Here is a 17,308-nt window from a genome sequence, read left to right as displayed (position 1 = left end):
GCTTACCTACACGCCGTTTCGTTCTGCAATCCAAAACAAGGATGCTTCCAAAGAGTTTATTATCCTTTCGCTTCCACCTCGCAGACGGTAGTCGGTCGTTTCGGGGTCGGCTTATCTTGATTCCAAACACAAACGAACCTCCCGCAAGTAGAGCGCGTTTTCAACAATGAAACAATTTTCACCAAAAAAAAAAACCCCAGAAAAGGGAGCCTCCATCGGTGGAAGCGAAAAAGAAACTCGGTACCTAAATTACTCCTTTCCCGGGCGAAGAATAAATGAATATCTAACAAACAACTCCCTAGCACACCGAAGGACCTTCTGGGGATGCCCCGTGAACATCGTTCGTGGCAAAGGAACGTCGTCGGCCACCGGGATCGGGGCACGTGTCCTGACGATCACGCTTTGCTGACCACGATCGGGATCGGAGGCGCACCGAACAGGGGATGATTCAAGGATGAACCATGCGCAAGGGGTTTGCTTGACTGCTCGGGCGGAAAGGATGGTAAAAACACTTGCCGCGACAGGAGCAGGACGAAGGAATAATAAACAACAAAAAAAAACTATCTACTTCTACCGCGGCAGACGACTCATTCATAGCGTCATTAGCGTACAAATGTGTGGCACCATTCGCGCTACTTGCACAGGACTTCTCAAGCGACTATTACAACTAGTTGCGGCCCACAGTGGCCATGTGGTGTTGTTACACTTATAATCAATCGTGAAAGGACCCTAGATGAGGCGCAGGTTACAGTTTTTTTACTCACAAAATATTTTGAAACTTGTAACATTTTGTTTGTTCTACATTCCGGTACACCATGCTTTTGTCTATGGTATTTTGTGTTCAACAATAAACACTGTCATTTTTAAAACGTATAATATGTTTTTAAGACCCACAATCGTTTTGAAAAGAAACTCAATAAGACACAAAGGATGAAGAAATCAAATTGACATCTAACTAAAATTAAATTATTTGAAATGAACAAAATTTTCCGAAGCTCACAAAAATTTTACATAACAAACAATCGTTGACCTAGAAATTAGATTGACTATTGTTAACGCTGGTCTCAACAAATGTTTATATGATACTGGTATGAACGGTTGGGCAGCTGCTTTTATCACAGCTTATAGAGTCGCTCGTGCCAAACTATCCTACGGTCTTATAAATTGCAAACTGCAACTGGCCGATTTTTTTTTCATTTCCTTTCTGTTTTCATTCGACACACATTAAGCCAATGTCCTTGGCGCCTTCGCATGCGTTACAGTGCGTGTAGAATCGACAAAGTACCCGCGCACAATAGCGGTAACGCAAGAATCATAGCTTTTACACACAAAAACTGCATTCAATAGGGCTTCATCAATAACCAACACACGCACGAAAAATATCCTCTTCCCACCCGTCTACCCGCCCGCCACAAACGGTAGACGACTTCTTTGCGAACAAAAGAAGAAGAAAAAGTTGGCTCAAGATTTTGGCTCGTGCTTGCAATTTTCCGATCGTCCTTTTATGTGCCGTGGGGTTGTTGCCTTAGCAATTTTGTTTTACCTTTCTCTACCTCCACTCCTTCGCCGCGGCAGACAGGCAACGGCTGGCAGATTGGTAGGTTAAAGAAAACACGAGACATTTCTTTCCATTCCATCCCGCTTTCGCCCTCCCACACGTGGCGTACGGACGTGGTTCGAGTGTGCCGTACCGTTGGCACACAAAACCGCAACTTGCAGCCGCCTGTGCAGCGGTGCGGCACCGGGAGGAAGTGGTGCCTGATTGTACCGCACAGGCTTCCGGTTTGACTTTCTGAATGACTTCTTGATCTTGCTCCTTGCGAGACGCCAGGTCAAAGGCCTTCGCCTACCGGGCACGTCCAGGTGTGGGGCACACGGGGTGTGCTCGAAATGGTCCACGCTTCTTCGGTAGCTCTCCAGGCCACGTAATCCCCATACATCAGCGAGTCCGGCGCCGTCCACACGGAACTGCAACTGCGGCCTGGGGCCAGCTATTTGCTTGCCGCAGGTGGGATAATTTTCGGCGTCCGAAAGAGGTGTAATAAACGCATGCCCCGGTACGAGTTGCTCCTACTTTAATCAATCAAAAACTCCGAGGGCATTCCAAACCCTTCCCTAGCGGATCGAAATGTGGAACTTAAACTACATCAGCACTTCAAGGGGTATTTGAATAATTATGATTGAAATCCAGAACAATGCAATGTACGCCAGGGGAACCCAGACAAATCACCATTCAAAATCGTCGCGAGGGGCTATTGTTGTGGGTTTGAATATACTTCAAGCAACCCGCATGTAATACATGAAAAAGTGCAAAAGTATTTTTTTTGTTTTGGGAAAGCTGCAAAATTTGATTCATTTTATAAAAAGAACCATGCAGTGACCACTGAACTAGGCGCACTATGAAAATACTTGCTTTATAAAATAAATTACATGTAAATAAAACATCAGTTTGTAGCAACTCGAAAACTTTTGGCGCCACAAAACCCTATAAACATTATGAATTATAATAAAAAAAACAACACGGAGTTTCGCGCCGAAAAGTCTCCGGCAAACCAACACAAGTGATGGCAGGTATCCCTCCTATGCCACTCGCGATGCCCCTATGAATCTACCGCTGGCTCTCCTGTAAGGAAAATTGTACCTGTAACAACGGTATGAGCAATTGTGTCCAGAGGGGGGAAAAGCCCGCGCCTAGCACTAGTTACACCTAGCACAACTATATATGTATTTACACCCATATCTAATTATGAATGTGCCCCGGGTGACGGTTCCGTCTACTCTAATGCCCTGACGATCTACGGGAAAGAAAACGAGATAGATTATCTATTTTGTGCGCTAGCATAAATTGCCATCCTTCGAAACAGTTGAATGCATCGAGCCACCCAAACACACATACACACAAATACAAACTCCAATCGAGCAGCCCCGCAAACTCACTGAAGCGTACCCATAATGAGCCTCAAAGAAAAGCGCGCGCGCGCACAGTCTCGTACGGCCCGTCGCGCAGGGAAAACCCCCAAGGGACGGATCGCGGGTATTCCTTCAAGGACTCGAGCTCGAGCTGCAGTTGAGAACGGGCTCACGCGCGCATTTTCGTCCTGCCCGGCATCTAGCTGCGCGACCCATACTACTAGGGAAATAGAGCACAACATAGACCGGAAGAAAAATCTGGAAAGGGTTCATGCTGGCGCCAAGAGGCATGAAAACACACACACACTAATACGTTTAAGGGTGCAGTTGCATGTAGCCCGAGTGCGAAGAAAAGACGGTGACCTTTTAAGAAAATTTAAAGGGACTACGTTGGTTCCGTTCGGGCATTCAAGTAGGGGCCCGAGACGAGGATTCGCAAAAACCGGTAATAATCCTTGGCAGCGCCGGGTTGCCGTGGTCCGTACGGCAGGATTCGGCGGTGTAAGGCATCTTGTTCGACCGAGGGTTACCGGTCGCCGGCAGCAGAACTTGTGGCAGCGAAAGAAACGCGGAAGATGCCAACATCGTAGAGCGCGCGTATAAAAACAGCGAAAGAAAACAGGAAGGAAAATCAAGATCCTGATTTACTTTTTTTCCTTCGTGCCCGAACGAAGATCAAACCTTTGTTCTGAGGCCATTTAAACGATTTTTTGCCAACTCAGTTTTGCCCTTTTTCCGTGCACTGGCATTTTCCTACTCTCTCATCCCTACGAATGCCTTAAGGATCCAGCCATCGTAGTTTAATTTGGCGCCCAAAAATCCAGTTTCGGTAATTTGCATTACAGCTACGAACGAATACGTTTGATGTGCGGTGACAGGCAGGCCGCTTTGCACTGCATGCCATGCTCTTTTGCATTCCGACAGCCTTACCAAACATGTGTGCAGTTGCATTTGCTCAAAGATGTTTGCAACTTCCCATGTGAAAATGGAAACTGGAATCTCTAAATCGTTACTTTTTAAAAAATAGATTTAATGAGCTATTCTACGAAAATATATCAATTAAACAAAAACAATTATCTCTTGGAAAAAGGGAATGATGTACAAATGTTCTGTTACAACAGTTTATAAACAACCCATTTTCTAACTCATCATCAAATTGCTGTTTACCGTTACGTCGTTCTAAAAGGATATTTGAGGCAGAACTCTGCCACCCCCGTTCAGGCATGGAACATTTCCACATTACTGACAACAGCTAAATCGTAAAGGGTTTCCACGTCCATACAGCTGCCAGCGGCGCATGGAAAACCTTTCAGTGAAATCGAACCCTCCTAAATAGGGGTGGTCTATTTTTAACGCCCGGCGGAGCGCCCTGGCGTAGTGGCAGGACCTCAAAGCAATCATCTCTGACACATCCCTGACTGCTACTACTAAAGAAGCCAATTGGTAACGGCAACGACCCGGGATCACCACGAACGTTCGATCATGTTTCTAAGACGCGTGACGGTAAATATAAACACAAGAATATTGTTCGGCTATGTGGAATTATTAAACATTTCAAATACTATCAAAATAGGTTAAGGTAGAGCAAAGTAATTTTTTTTCCTGTACCCCGCAGAGTAGAATAACAATAGTGAAGGTTTTAACTGGCCGCTTATGACGTTTGCGGCAATCACGAATCTTTTAATTCAAACCACAAGCACAGGAAATAAGAAGGTTGCGTTGTCAACACTTATATAAAGAAGCTCTTGTTATTCATCTGACTTTTTTTAAACAAATAGTTTACAAGAACCAAACCCTAATTTTGTCCTGCTTATGCAGTGGTTAAAACCGTCACCGTGGCGACATCTTATGCTTACCAGCATAAACATGTTCATATGTTGTTAGCCAAGACGCACACCTTTTGATATGCTCGTGTTTACAGTAATTTACGAAAAACGGTCCTGTTTGGTTTTTGCCTCCATAGTATTGTGGATTACAAATAACTTACTCATAATTATGAGAATAATGGTTATATTTTAGTATTTAATCCTTACATTCAGAAGCATTCGTATGAGAAAATGAAATTTTGCTTTACGAATACTGAGCAGCTGTTCCACATATTCCACCAACAAACATTCGTTTTCTTAACGACGTTGTTCTCAGCAAATCAATTCAGAATCTGTACCTTCTTCTTCTTTTGACGAGACTTTTGCCCGGGGTCTACGTGGATAGTCCTCTCGTACGGAGGAGAGCCAGGGCCTCGGTTGGAATTCGAACCAACGCCGTCGAGGTGGAGAGCCCCGGCGGTGCTCATGGGGCCGATTTTCTAACCGGCGCTACCGACCGACTGTCACGGACCCCAATCTTTACCTAACAGGACCTATTTATCTAGTTAGAAGGACCTATTTATCTAGCCAGAAGGAGTTGATACTAGTGGATATCGTAAAAACCACTGTACACTAAAATTGTGAATTTATGACATGCTTCTGTTATCCAAGATTTTAACTACTACACGTACCTTTTCTTTTGCTGGCGAGTCCTGACCTGTCCGCTCGGCTCAATCTGGGTGTATCCAATCCGGTGCAGTGCAGGGCAGCGGATAGTTCCGAAACGGGAGAGAGGCCAAATATTTTCGTGGAGCATTTTTGCAGTCGGAATATCGTTGCGTTTCTGGTCGGTGTTTCAACCATCTGGTCATCTATTGGACCGGCATCCAACGCCGTTACTGATTGCCTTTGGTGGTCCAGCTCCGGTGAAGTCTTCGACTGGATGATGTAGCTTCCATCATCAGCGGGGCACAGTACATTGGACAGTCCATCATCACTTTTCACACCGTTTTCAACACCGTTCTCCATCGTACACTGGATCTTTTGATGCAATGGTTTGATGTGCCGGATGCTATATGCTGCACTGTTCAACAATGATCATATAAGATAACCCCAATCGACGCCACTCCTGGACAGAGAGTACCTGGCTTGGTAATATCTTGAAGCACACGGCACACCAGTTTACTAAAACAAAGGTTTCATGTTAAAAACTTGTAGACTATTAGCCTTTTGTGGGGTGCTGGAGTAGCGAGTCTGAACGATAAACCACAAAGCTAAACAATGTAACAAAATGCAGCCCACGTCAGCGACAACTTGCAAACTACTATTTTACTCACGCTCATTCCATGTGGACTCCTGCGATGCGTCGGAGATGTTAACAAGCCTGCATACTGCACACTTCGCCAACTGTTTATGAGATGTCTTTCCGAAGCTGGAAAATGGCTAGTTCACAAGCAATTACTATTTTCCCGTGCTTTACATTAAAACCACTAAAACTGGCGCCGAAAGATGACAGCCTCACTTTGTGACAGTAGACAAAATGATCTGTTTTGGCGCAAATAACGTAGAAAACAAAGATAGGCTCCCCTTGGCATCATGCGCTATCCGTCTTCTGTCACATTGAATCAGAACATCAACAAATCAGAAAAGCAATTTAGTATTGTTGGAAGTTTAAATTGTTATCTGAAGTCAACAGTATGATTCCTCACTTTTTCTAGTTTTTGACAAAAATATTTAGCTTGAAAGAGAATCACAAACCTATGCTGAAACTGCTGTTTCATATGTAACTTTTCTAATGTGGACAGACTGATTTGTTCAGTGCAGACCACTTAAATTAAATGTCTTTTTGAGAAGAATGATGATGTGCAAGGAAAGATGTTTCCTTTTTTCTTAGTTTATGATAAAAAACAGATTAGGTAGAGGGTAGTGGTTTATTTTGAAACAGTAAATTTAGAACACCATGATGTTGTTAGACCAAACCATCAGCTGATTGAGTTTGACCTCCTACGTACGCACAGACCACTAGGCACGCAAGCACTTCGACAACTGTCAAAATACACAACAGCAAAAACAACAACAACAGATAGTGTGAATAACAAGTGTACTTTCGGCAGTGCAGCGATTTCAGTCGTAATAAGAAGTTGCTGGAATTAGTGTCTTAATTGTCCAGGAGATAGTGCATTCATCATTTGACGCTACTGCTATAGTTTAACCAACAATTTGTTACTTTTACAAGGTATGAGAACAACGTACCATCTAAAAACAGCTGATCGGTGTTTACGAAACGACGTCATTTATCTCCCGTGTCTTGAAACAAAGCGGTTTTCGCGGTTTACTTCCGTCTTGCGTGTTTTGCACGGTCATTATTGCGCTGTGTGTCGCATGCAAATTTTTCGATACGCGATTGTTTCCGCTTCTTTCGTGATGTAGCGTCTGGTGTACCTTGATCGTTTTTAATTTTTGCAACGAGCGTGTTGTATAAAGGTAAACATTGCCAGTGAACACATTACTTTTGCACGGAAAGAGATGTGCAATAGCGCACCGACAGTGTAATAAACTGCGTAGGATTACCAAAGATGCTACAGATTCTTTCCCGGAAATATATGTAGTTCAGGACGGATTCCTACTGAAGATATAATACTCATGAAGCTGTTCTGAGACACACAGCGTCGGATAAATGTTGCTAATTGTTAATCTTACAAATATTGCTGATCCGATCACCCTTTAACGGTTTGTTATTTTGTTCCCATGAAATTACGTGTATCGGAAAAGACAAACGTTATATTGCACATCCTCGGTGAACTAGGAATGGGGTATAAATCTGTCAACATGTTGCAGTCGATGCATTGCAGTTTAAATCCATGTCGTTTCAAGAAATCCATTCAAACTGCACTTCCACAGTGCCCATGCGAATGATTATCACCAACGCCCCCGCCCCGAGACGAACGGTTGAGATAAGCAATTTGCCACAATGGTTATTACGCGCAATATGGTTGTGCCCGCAAAGCTATGCCACTGGATGTGTCTACTGTCATGTTTCTATTAGTAACCGGACGAAGCATGCGGTGACGAATTACTGTATTGTTTTCTGCAAATCCCCGTACTTTTTCTAAGATAAGCGATGGTTTCTCGTTCAAAGTTGGCCCTGCTGTTCGCAGCAGCGACGATCGTGCGTCAGAAAAACCATTCCCCTCAGAACGGATGGTTTTGCGATGGTTGTGTGGTATTTGTGCCTGCCAACCATGAGTAAGCTGTTATTGAGAGCTGGGCTCGTGGTTGGAACAAAGAAAAATCATGGTTTCAGTTCCAAAGGGTGACGCACATGAGATTTGCTTTCCACGAATGGTTGTGAACAGATAGTGGTTTACATATAGTGGTTTGCGCTGTAAAACCATTTTAGATGGTTTACTTGCCTACCCACACCCGTCTCACACCCCGCGTCATGCGATTACTTGAGTGTGTGTGTGAGTTGTGGTTGAAAACCATGAGTAAATCCCCCGCCGGTCGCACTGGCCACTCGATCATGGAGGAGAGATTTAAGTGCGCAATAGCAGCAACCACCTCAACCATGAACCACGCGATCGGCGAATGGTTGTGCGCCGTGCGCAGAAATGGTTTCTATGACTATCGCTCGATGTGGGTTTCTTCTCCCTCCCTCCCACTGCATCTATCGTCTGCGAAGGGGACGGAACTTGTATGTTCACGAGAAGGCCAAACGCGGTCAGACACGTTCTTTGGTATGCTCGACACTTCGTTCTGCCTGTAGTGTTTGGGCGTTAGTTTTCTTGACGATAGATAAACGATAACGCCGAGTGGAAGAATACTGGGCGAAGACAGCGATAAGAGCCCGGAGTCACGGAAGAGAAGACAGCCTCTATTTCGCGGGTTGCCAGAGATGTAAAGTGGCTAACAAAAGAAGCACGCACCAGCAAGTAGAGGTTTGTTGAAGAGGCCACCTTTTGTCCGCTTACCTGTTGTGGGTAGGGTACGGGTACAGGGGGAGTGTTGTAGCTGCAGGAATTTCTTATCACTTTCGCCCGCCAATGCTCTCGCGGTATCGGTATACCATCGGTCGATCCTGTACCAGTCCGTATGTGTATGTAGGTTCGTAGGGTTTTCGTATGTTTCGTCCATCTATCAATGTTGGACGCTATACTACGCTGGTAGTGCAGTGTAGTCGATAAGAAAGCAGTAGAAACAGCTGGCCGAGTCATTAGCGAACGACCAGTGGGCCAAGTAAGACGTTCACGCGTGCGCACAAACTCTGTTGTATCGCTTCTCCGGTTTCGTCCATCGTCCATCGTGGTGTTGTGTTTATTCTTTCCGTTTTTGTAATTTGTTTTCTGTGGTACGGACGGTGTTTTATTTTTTCTAAAATTCATACAGATTGCCTGATAAATGTGTTTTTTCTTTATCCAATACAGGTGAATTAGCAGCTGCCGTTTTCGAAAATATTGCCCTGCTACAACCGGGAGGGGGTCTCCGGACGCGATAAAAATCCTCACCGATAGGCAGTTTTCGTGGAATATGTCCCGCAAACTCTAAACGAACACCGGCTCTCGATCACCCAATCAGCGAAGAAAAGAAGGGAGTCGCGAAATAAGCGTGCTAATTGCGGATCCCATTCTGACCGGCAAACAGACCGGCTCCGGAACACGTAAAAGATCGTCGCCTACCCTGAAGGGGGAAGGGTATATCCGCGCTGCGATTGTGCACATACACGGGTGTATGAGTGTTTGATCGTCGCGATCGCCTACCGTTGCGCAGCATCAGCGCCACCACTGACTTCAAGTCAGTTGACCGAAGACATCGAACGAAACTGGTTGCAAAGACGTTTCGAGATGAACGTAACTAGCTCGTTCTTGGACGAAACATTCGTCTACCTGTACAAGGAGATGAACCACTACATGCCGGAGTTTATCAGCTCGATGGGATACGTGCCGTGGGTGTTTTCGCTGCTCGGTTCCGCCCTGATCGGGCTGAGCGGTATCCTTCCCATGTTCATCATACCGGACGCGGCCAAAAACAGCAAAGACGCGTCGGAATTAAGTGATCGTAAGTGATGGTTTGCTATGATTCGCAAGTGTTGTTACCGGCAACGATTTTCCCTTAGTGTACTAAAGTGATCACCCAACCATTTATTTCATGAAAAGGTTCTGTGTCAACACGATCGAAACGATGACGCACTAAAACGGGCGTCATGTGCTTCTTTCTTTTGTTTTGCTGCTGTTTCCTTTCCCTTATGTTTATGCTTTGTATTTTCAAGGTCATCAAGGTATTTTTTTTTCATTTCGTTTTGTTGTCTTGATTCGTTGTAGCACGCGGACTTGCGTTGCGCGAACGCGGACAGTGTTTATCAGCTCAATTCAAAATTGTGTTGTTTAGTTTACGATATTTTATCTTCTAAAACATTTTTTTATTATATTTTATCTGTATCAACCATTTCGTATTTTGCGTTTAAAAAAAGCCTTGCATGCCGAATGAAAATTATACATTTTATATTTTGTCACATTTTGGAAGTAGATCTAAAATTAATATCGGCGATTCTTTTAACTTAACTTACCTAAAACAATTTTCAATTAGCCTATTATGGAATGATCGTAGGAAATCTATTAAAAAAGATTTTTTTTAAACAAAATTGTTCGAAAGATACGTATGCTTCCAAACTAAAATGTTGATAAACATTTTTTTTATCTTTCTCATTTAGTCACCTAAAATAACCTTGTTTTAACTTAAAACAGTAATAGCAATTGCCTCCGAATTGTATTGAAAAAAGCCTTATCGTTGTCGCTGGAATCAGTGCACCCCCAGTGACAGTTGCCCTGCGGCGAGATTTGATAAATTTATTGCCCTTTATCGGAAGCTCCCGACAATTCGGATTGCTTTTTTTTTGTGAAACCATCCCCTATGGTACGTAGTTGGTGGTGTGTCCAGTAACTCTATCTTGTTGAAATCATCACCCACCACGACGTGCCATCTTGCAGTCACTATCAGCGAGATCTCTATCACACTTATGTGCTGCAGTGCCGGTTTCATTTGTCCTTCGCACATTCTAACCGATCTACTTTCCTTTGTTTCAATTCACTAGCGTCGGAATCGAAAACCCTAAAGTTACTGCTAAGCTTCGCGGTCGGTGGTCTACTGGGAGATGTGTTCCTGCATCTGCTGCCGGAAACATGGGAACATGAAATAGCGGCCGGTCCGACCGCCAGCGGCCACCCGTCGCTTCGCAGCGGACTGTGGGTGCTCGGTGGCCTGCTGCTCTTTACCATCGTGGAAAAAATCTTCTCCGGGTACGCGAACGTCGACGAGCAGAATCCCCAACCAAAGTGCGTCGAAATTGCAACCTGTCTGCTTCGGCGAAGCGGGGGCAAGTTGCCTGAAAACTTCGTCGGCGGTATGTGTGGTGGTGATGGGAAAGGTTCGTGCGATATTGAGGATGTTCCGAATGGATGCTTCCTGGCGGGTAATGCACCTGCCGAGGCGGCACGGGACGAGGCGGCCCATAAGAAGGTGGCCGGTTATCTGAATCTGCTGGCCAATTCAATCGACAACTTTACGCATGGGTTGGCCGTTGCCGGGTCGTTTTTGGTTTCGCTGCAGCATGGTCTACTGGCTACGTTTGCTATTCTGTGTAAGTATTTTACCATTATTCATCGTCTGCTCAGCGTCAGAAGGGTTGTTACGATCAGTCACCTTTATCACTTTCAGTGCACGAAATTCCTCACGAGGTCGGCGACTTTGCGATCCTGCTGCGATCCGGTTTCAGCCGATGGGATGCCGCCAAAGCACAACTACTTACTGCCGGTGCCGGTCTGCTCGGTGCCCTGGTGGCCATCGGTGGAAGCGGTGCCACGACGGCACTGGAAGCGAAAACCTCCTGGATCGCCCCATTCACGGCCGGTGGGTTCCTACACATCGCCCTTGTGACCGTGCTGCCGGATTTGCTGGACGAATCGGACCCGTGGGAATCGTTCAAACAGTTTGCCGCACTCCTGCTCGGCATCGGCCTGATGGCCTTCATGACCGTGTACCTGGAGCATTAACAAATTTCCCAAGTTCGGCAACATCTCCTAAGACCGTTTGCTCACTGAGAAGAGAAATAGTTGTGGTAACACGACAAAAACAAAAACGAAGACGACAAGGCGACAATCAATAGGCGTTGCCGAAGGACGAAGACCGTTTTTGTTGTTGTACAGATTGGTCCAAATATCCTGTGAAGACAAAAGAAACAAAAACAATTGCACGAGGATACACGACAACATTAATTCATCTAACATTAAGTGTAAAAAATAAGTCTGAGTGATCTGTGTATGTTTGTTAGATTAGTCGCGCACAAAGGCTCTCGTTTCTTTATCATTCGTTTCAAACGAATGGTGCGTGATTAATATCGTATGAAAGCGTGTGTATGCTATAGTGTAGCATCTCCCCGCGGTACGGGGACTAAAAGAACGATTTAGAGTTTCAAATTAAAGCATCTAATTAGGGTCAAAAGTATTAGAGCGTCATCCTATCGAGGCACTTGCATAGATGCATCAAAGAAGACCGGAGTTGAACGATCGATTACGCAGTAATTGAAACTATCATCAAGCAGCAGACAGGAAAGTACATCTTTCTCATTATAAGCATCGTAGGGTACTGTAGGTTCGCAATGATACGAGGACAATGAAATTAACAACGTTGCCATATTGTTACTCCTTAGCCTTTCTTTACTAATTATAGATAAGAAAGGCTCTCATTTGTTTATAGGTGTAAAATAAATAAATCTTCCACAAAACAATATGGCAGCTGAAAAGGAAAGCGTGCTGCATTGTAAAAACTAGTCGTTTTGATTCCGAACCTGCCTGTGCTGGAATTGATCGAGGGCGCGTACGTGTGGGCATGTTGTGATAAAATAATTGTTATAAATTTTACCTTAAACTCATCTTAAGGGAATACAAATATAAAAAAAGGAAATAAAATCATCCCCCCAAAATAAACTGGTGGTATGTGTAAACATGCTTTTCCCATTATTGATGAACCACGCTTTCCATTTTTTTTTTACAGGCATCCTCAAAAAACACTTGTCTACCATCTATACATTTAACCTTATTTAGCAGCTACTTGCGGTTTGACGACACCTGGAACCTATTCAAGGAATTCGTATGGAATAATCAAGAATATTCTTTAAAGGCCCTGTGCTACTAAAAAGAAACCTTCGCCCCCGGGTGGGCTTGAACCACCAACCTTTCGGTTAACAGCCGAACGCGCTAACCAATTGCGCCACGGAGGCCACGGGTCCATTTAGGATTATGGAAAATTGAAATATTTTTTTAAGTTTTAGAAAGTATTCAAACATCATAAGGATCAGTATTTTTGAGGGACCTCATTCTGAGTCTGACTGATTCTATCTGTAAAACTGTTCCGTATGTTTATTTAATAAATTATGTTTGTATTAAAAATTTGAACATACAGTAGAACACCATTGTTCAGATATACGAATAAAATGCAAGGTTTGAGCAGAGAATAAATGCCAACAATAACAATAACAATAACAATAAAGTTGTTAAATAGATGCCTATGCTCATGAATCGTCTGTGGCTCGTACATCTACATAACAAATTGCATCCGGAACTTGTAGTAAAAGGAAACGGGTTTTTGGTTTCAATTTCCAACGTGCGTAGAAACGCGCAACAACATTAGTGAAGACAGCGTGGTCATATTTTGCACGACGAGCCCCTCGAACCTTAGCGTAACGGTTCCTCAAACAACCCAATACGGTAAAGAAACTGTATCTCGCGAATCGCGACTGACCCGCACAAGGCCGATGCTCGCAAAAAGACTGACGGAAGCTGTACCGATCCTTGTATTGATCGATTGGCGTATGCGGACTATATAGTGCACATACGCAACAAATCAAACGGACCTGAATTGCCCGCGCTGGGGCTGTCTTATAATCGTCATTGATAAATTGACTTTCCTTGAACTAATAATAACGGACGATGATTGTGGCGCTGCACCGCAAATGCAAGCCGATGGCTTCCCCATTGCCCGTTTGGGCGAGACAACGCTCTATGTGCTCTTACATTATTGATCTGCATAGGTCTGAACAATTAGTTCAGTGAGTGTTTTTCACGTTTTTTTCACGGCATGGCGCAACAATCCGGTGGGTGGGAGGCAGAGGAAAAGAGCAATGGCTCATGTACATGATCGTCTTTTTATAGTGATGAATTTCATTGACGTGCTTGCACAATGCCTCAAGTGCGATGGAATTGGAAATAAATGTATTATGCTTGGGTCTATTTTATATGTCAACCAATATTTTTCTTCAATTATCTTATTTTTAGACGAGTCATTTTTGTTGTTGATGTAAGTGTTCTACATCTGTCCTAATTACTGTCATGCTTTCAGTTGGATAATAGTTAGTATCTGAATGGTTCGTTTATGGGGACCTTTTTCCCATCCTAAGGCACAACAATAGCAGCTTCACAAATCAGCATCACCCGATCCGCTGGGAAAGCACGTTGGGCGCGTGGAAGAAGACCGTCCGGGATGCGTAACCCGATGCCCGTCGACGGTGGTACTACTTTTACTGCGTAAGCATTACCACCCCCATCTCCGGCGATGGAATCATCCGGTGGCCGGAGGGGAGGAAAATTCCAGACGGCAACAGCAAACCAGTTATGATTCTACGCGAGCCGTTGCACGCTGTTGAAGAAGATGCGCACAAACTCCCCGTGTAATGCTCGCTGCATGTTCGGTACGCTCGTGGCCTACGTTACGCCTCGAGAAAAAGGGGCACGTAGAAGATATTGACCGCGGTGCAAGAGCGGCAACGAGTGCGATAGAGACGCTGTATGGGAGGAGTAGAAACAGAAACCCCCCGGATCTGGTATTTATCAACGCCAGCCCGACACACTCCGCGATCCCGACCACCACGGAGTACGGGTTGCTGCGGTTCCGAATCGTCCGCGCTCGGTTCAGTACAAGATCGAGCGCTCGATCGATCGGACCGCCATCGTACGCCGAGTTTTGACCACCGCCCACACCGACAGCTGAACCCCCCGCACGGTGTCCGTTTTCCGCGATTCGGTCGAAGGGAAATGCTGTAGCTGCAATTAACCGTTCGTTTCTCGTACGGCACCGGTGCCGGTAAAATAAACATGCCGTTAAAGATGCTCCGGTTGCGTTGGTGGTGTTGGTGGTGCATATCGCTGGTGCTTGCGGCCGCACAGGAAATGCTGATCAGTGAGGAGCTGGAAACGTGCAGCACGCTCGATAGGGCGACCGTGGAGCAGGCGTTCGGCGATGCGGCGGACGACTTTCACGGAAAAGTCACGGTGCTTTTTAATGTGGCCCCACCGAAACCGGTGCAAACGCCGCGCGTTTTTGCGGATCGGGATCCGATTCACTACAACAAGATCGACTATCGCGAGCAGATTAACCTGTGAGTTGGGAGGATGGAAGTGGTTTGAGCAGTGTGTGAAGTTTACTGAAGAAGGTGTTAACTGTGCTGTGTCTGCCCATCGAGAATGTTGTTTAGTGAAGTCGTCACACGATCAATCAACACATTTTTTGCCCCATCAATGATGTGAAGCTAAGAGCAAATCAAACCAAAATCACGTTCAATTAAGATAAATTTATAATCGACAGCGAATTAAAATATGATTCAAGAGGAAAAGTTATTATTAGTGGAAATGTAAACTGCATAGTGCAACCATCGATCGAGTCATGATCACCAAGATTTCGTCGGGTTTTCAAAGTTATTCTTTGTTTTCTCAAATAAAAATTCAAATTGCTGAGTAGACCCAGTGCCCATTCTACCTTTAAGTTCTTGTTGAATTATCATTCGTCGACCGCAAGAATTAAAACTGCCCAACAGCTTCAACATATTCAATGACATAAATAGCATTGTTTTATGTTTGAGAACAGCTGAGCAAGATGTTAATATCCTTTTCTATTATTAAAAACATTTGCAAAAATGTATTTTCCTCTCCGCCCGAATGGGGACTTGAACCCCAGACCGTTGGATTAAAAGTCCAACGCTCTACCGACTGAGCTATCCGGGCTCACGGGAAAGGATGCGCCTGGACCGTTGCGCGTCAGGATTCCAGCTGTCGGCCGTGATTTAAATGATCGATGATGGTCGAAAGCTATACTCTCTCAATGTGCTGTTTTGCTTTCACCCGCAGATACCACAATCTGTACCGGATGTTCCGCAGCCAGGAACCGTACCGGAATGGAGTTCGGTTTTTGCTGAGCGCTTCCCTGCATCGCGTACCGTACGAGCTGGTGGAGTACAATTTTACGGACTTCTTTCGCTCCGTCCAGACGCTAGCAGGCGGGCATAACTTCACCGTCTATCCCAACCATTTGACCGAGAATCGAACCTTCGCGCTGTTCGGCTTGCGGGAGTTTCAGGTTTACGTCATCGATCGTTGCTTACGCGTTTCGTACATCATTCAGCCACCCTGGAGTCTGCTGCAGTATGCATACGTAAAGGCGGCCGTCTTATCAACGTTCTACGATCGTCCGTGTGGGAAATGTGAGGTACGCCTTGGAATAGAAAAAGGTTTAAATTAGATTTATTTATTGTTTCTTTTTTTTTCAAATTTTTAGCTCGAAAACTTTCTCAACTCGACGGTATTGGATGATGAGAAGGGCCATGGAAAACTAGCATCGATCACCAGTTGGGCTAAACCGTACGAAGAAACCTCGGATGAGTATACTACACCTAGCGAGGATGAAAATGAAGGCGAAGGATCGCACAGCGAGGAAGAGGATGATGAGAACGATCCAAATAGAGATCGCACCAGCACCACCAAAGATGATTTTGATCCTTTCGCGAATCTAACTGTAACAGGGCCTGAGTTATCGTTACCCTTGCGTATAATACTCCCAGTGCCACATATTCACGTTCAATCACAATCGAAGCCGGACAATGAGACCGGGGAAAATAATTCCACACAATTGCACGAACTTCATCAATACATTGTGCTCCATTCGAATGACACTGATCGTCACCATCATCAGGTCGGTCTGGCTCCACAGAACAACGATGTTAAGCTGGAGGAACTAACGCTCGCATTTAATTCAACCATGGTGGACAATCCGAGTGCAGGAAATGAATCCGATTCGAACAACATTCGTATCGAGGGCACCGACTGGCCAATGGATCAGCTACGGGAGATCCTAAATGCAAGTTCCGTACTGTACGATTCGGCCCAACAACGGGTTTTCGAGCGGTTACAGAGGTATAATTTAACGGAACGATTACAGTACGACGAAGTGTCGGAAATTTCGGTGGCCAACCGCTACGCCGCCTGGAACCGACGTCGTATGCCACCCAAAACGGAACAACCACGTCATAACCGCCGATCGCAGATAAAGAAACATTACGCCCGGTTGATTCCGTGGCTTAACTGGACGTTTGGGAAACCCATTCCTCCGGTAAATGCGGGAAAGCTGAGAGCTTCAAGACGATTGAATTGAATTTTCGTTGACCAGAGAAGTTTAACTTAAAATATTACTGAAATACTACCGACAACAGAATCAATAAAATACTCTACGTTTGATTTTATTGCCCGTTGTAAATAATTAAGAAGATTCGGTTT

The 17,308-nt window shown here is 44.9% G+C and overlaps 3 protein-coding genes and 2 non-coding genes across 5 annotated transcripts in view; 2 read left to right on the top strand and 3 right to left on the bottom strand.

Annotated features, from left to right (window-relative positions):
- LOC131286361 (uncharacterized) overlaps positions 1-5,889 on the bottom strand; it is a 113,703-nt gene extending 107,814 nt beyond the window's left edge. Inside the window, exon 1 of the mRNA XM_058315308.1 lies at positions 5,434-5,889. Within this exon, the coding sequence (XP_058171291.1) occupies positions 5,434-5,744 (311 nt within the window). The 5' untranslated portion in view covers positions 5,745-5,889. The remainder of the gene's footprint in view (positions 1-5,433) is intronic.
- A 2,605-nt stretch (positions 5,890-8,494) lies between these two features.
- On the top strand, positions 8,495-11,832 carry LOC131286026 (zinc transporter ZIP13 homolog). The gene is made up of 4 exons (XM_058314883.1): positions 8,495-8,653; positions 9,140-9,770; positions 10,804-11,349; positions 11,427-11,832. Exons 2-4 carry the CDS (start codon positions 9,557-9,559, stop codon positions 11,759-11,761), a joined length of 1,095 nt encoding a protein of 364 aa, XP_058170866.1. The 5' UTR covers positions 8,495-8,653; positions 9,140-9,556; the 3' UTR covers positions 11,762-11,832.
- A 1,081-nt stretch (positions 11,833-12,913) lies between these two features.
- Positions 12,914-12,987, bottom strand: Trnan-guu (transfer RNA asparagine (anticodon GUU)). Its single transcript has one exon. It is a non-coding gene; the product is annotated as a tRNA-Asn (tRNA).
- A 1,882-nt stretch (positions 12,988-14,869) lies between these two features.
- LOC131284346 (uncharacterized) lies at positions 14,870-17,186 on the top strand. The gene is made up of 3 exons (XM_058313201.1): positions 14,870-15,141; positions 15,887-16,244; positions 16,314-17,186. The coding sequence occupies exons 1-3, from the start codon at positions 14,870-14,872 to the stop codon at positions 17,184-17,186; spliced, it is 1,503 nt and encodes a 500-aa protein (XP_058169184.1).
- Trnak-uuu (transfer RNA lysine (anticodon UUU)) lies at positions 15,691-15,763 on the bottom strand. The gene has a single exon. It is a non-coding gene; the product is annotated as a tRNA-Lys (tRNA).
- Positions 17,187-17,308: the final 122 nt, after the last annotated feature.

The sequence above is a fragment of the Anopheles ziemanni genome, chromosome 3, assembly GCF_943734765.1.
Source record: "Anopheles ziemanni chromosome 3, idAnoZiCoDA_A2_x.2, whole genome shotgun sequence".
NCBI lineage: Eukaryota > Metazoa > Arthropoda > Insecta > Diptera > Culicidae > Anopheles > Anopheles ziemanni.
The sequence above is the reverse complement of the archived record's forward strand: the minus strand, read 5'-3'. Positions and strand labels throughout refer to the sequence as shown.

What these genes read in the sequence shown, in the direction of transcription:
- LOC131286026 (XM_058314883.1), top strand. Translation starts at nt 9,557, where the DNA reads ATGAACGTAACTAGCTCGTTCTTGGACGAAACATTCGTCTACCTGTAC. An exon ending in CGCGTCGGAATTAAGTGATC is followed by an intron (nt 9,771 to 10,803) that starts GTAAGTGATGGT and finishes TCAATTCACTAG; the next exon opens with CGTCGGAATCGAAAACCCTA. An exon ending in GGCTACGTTTGCTATTCTGT is followed by an intron (nt 11,350 to 11,426) that starts GTAAGTATTTTA and finishes TATCACTTTCAG; the next exon opens with TGCACGAAATTCCTCACGAG.
- LOC131284346 (XM_058313201.1), top strand. Translation starts at nt 14,870, where the DNA reads ATGCTCCGGTTGCGTTGGTGGTGTTGGTGGTGCATATCGCTGGTGCTT. An exon ending in TATCGCGAGCAGATTAACCT is followed by an intron (nt 15,142 to 15,886) that starts GTGAGTTGGGAG and finishes TTTCACCCGCAG; the next exon opens with ATACCACAATCTGTACCGGA. An exon ending in GTCCGTGTGGGAAATGTGAG is followed by an intron (nt 16,245 to 16,313) that starts GTACGCCTTGGA and finishes TCAAATTTTTAG; the next exon opens with CTCGAAAACTTTCTCAACTC.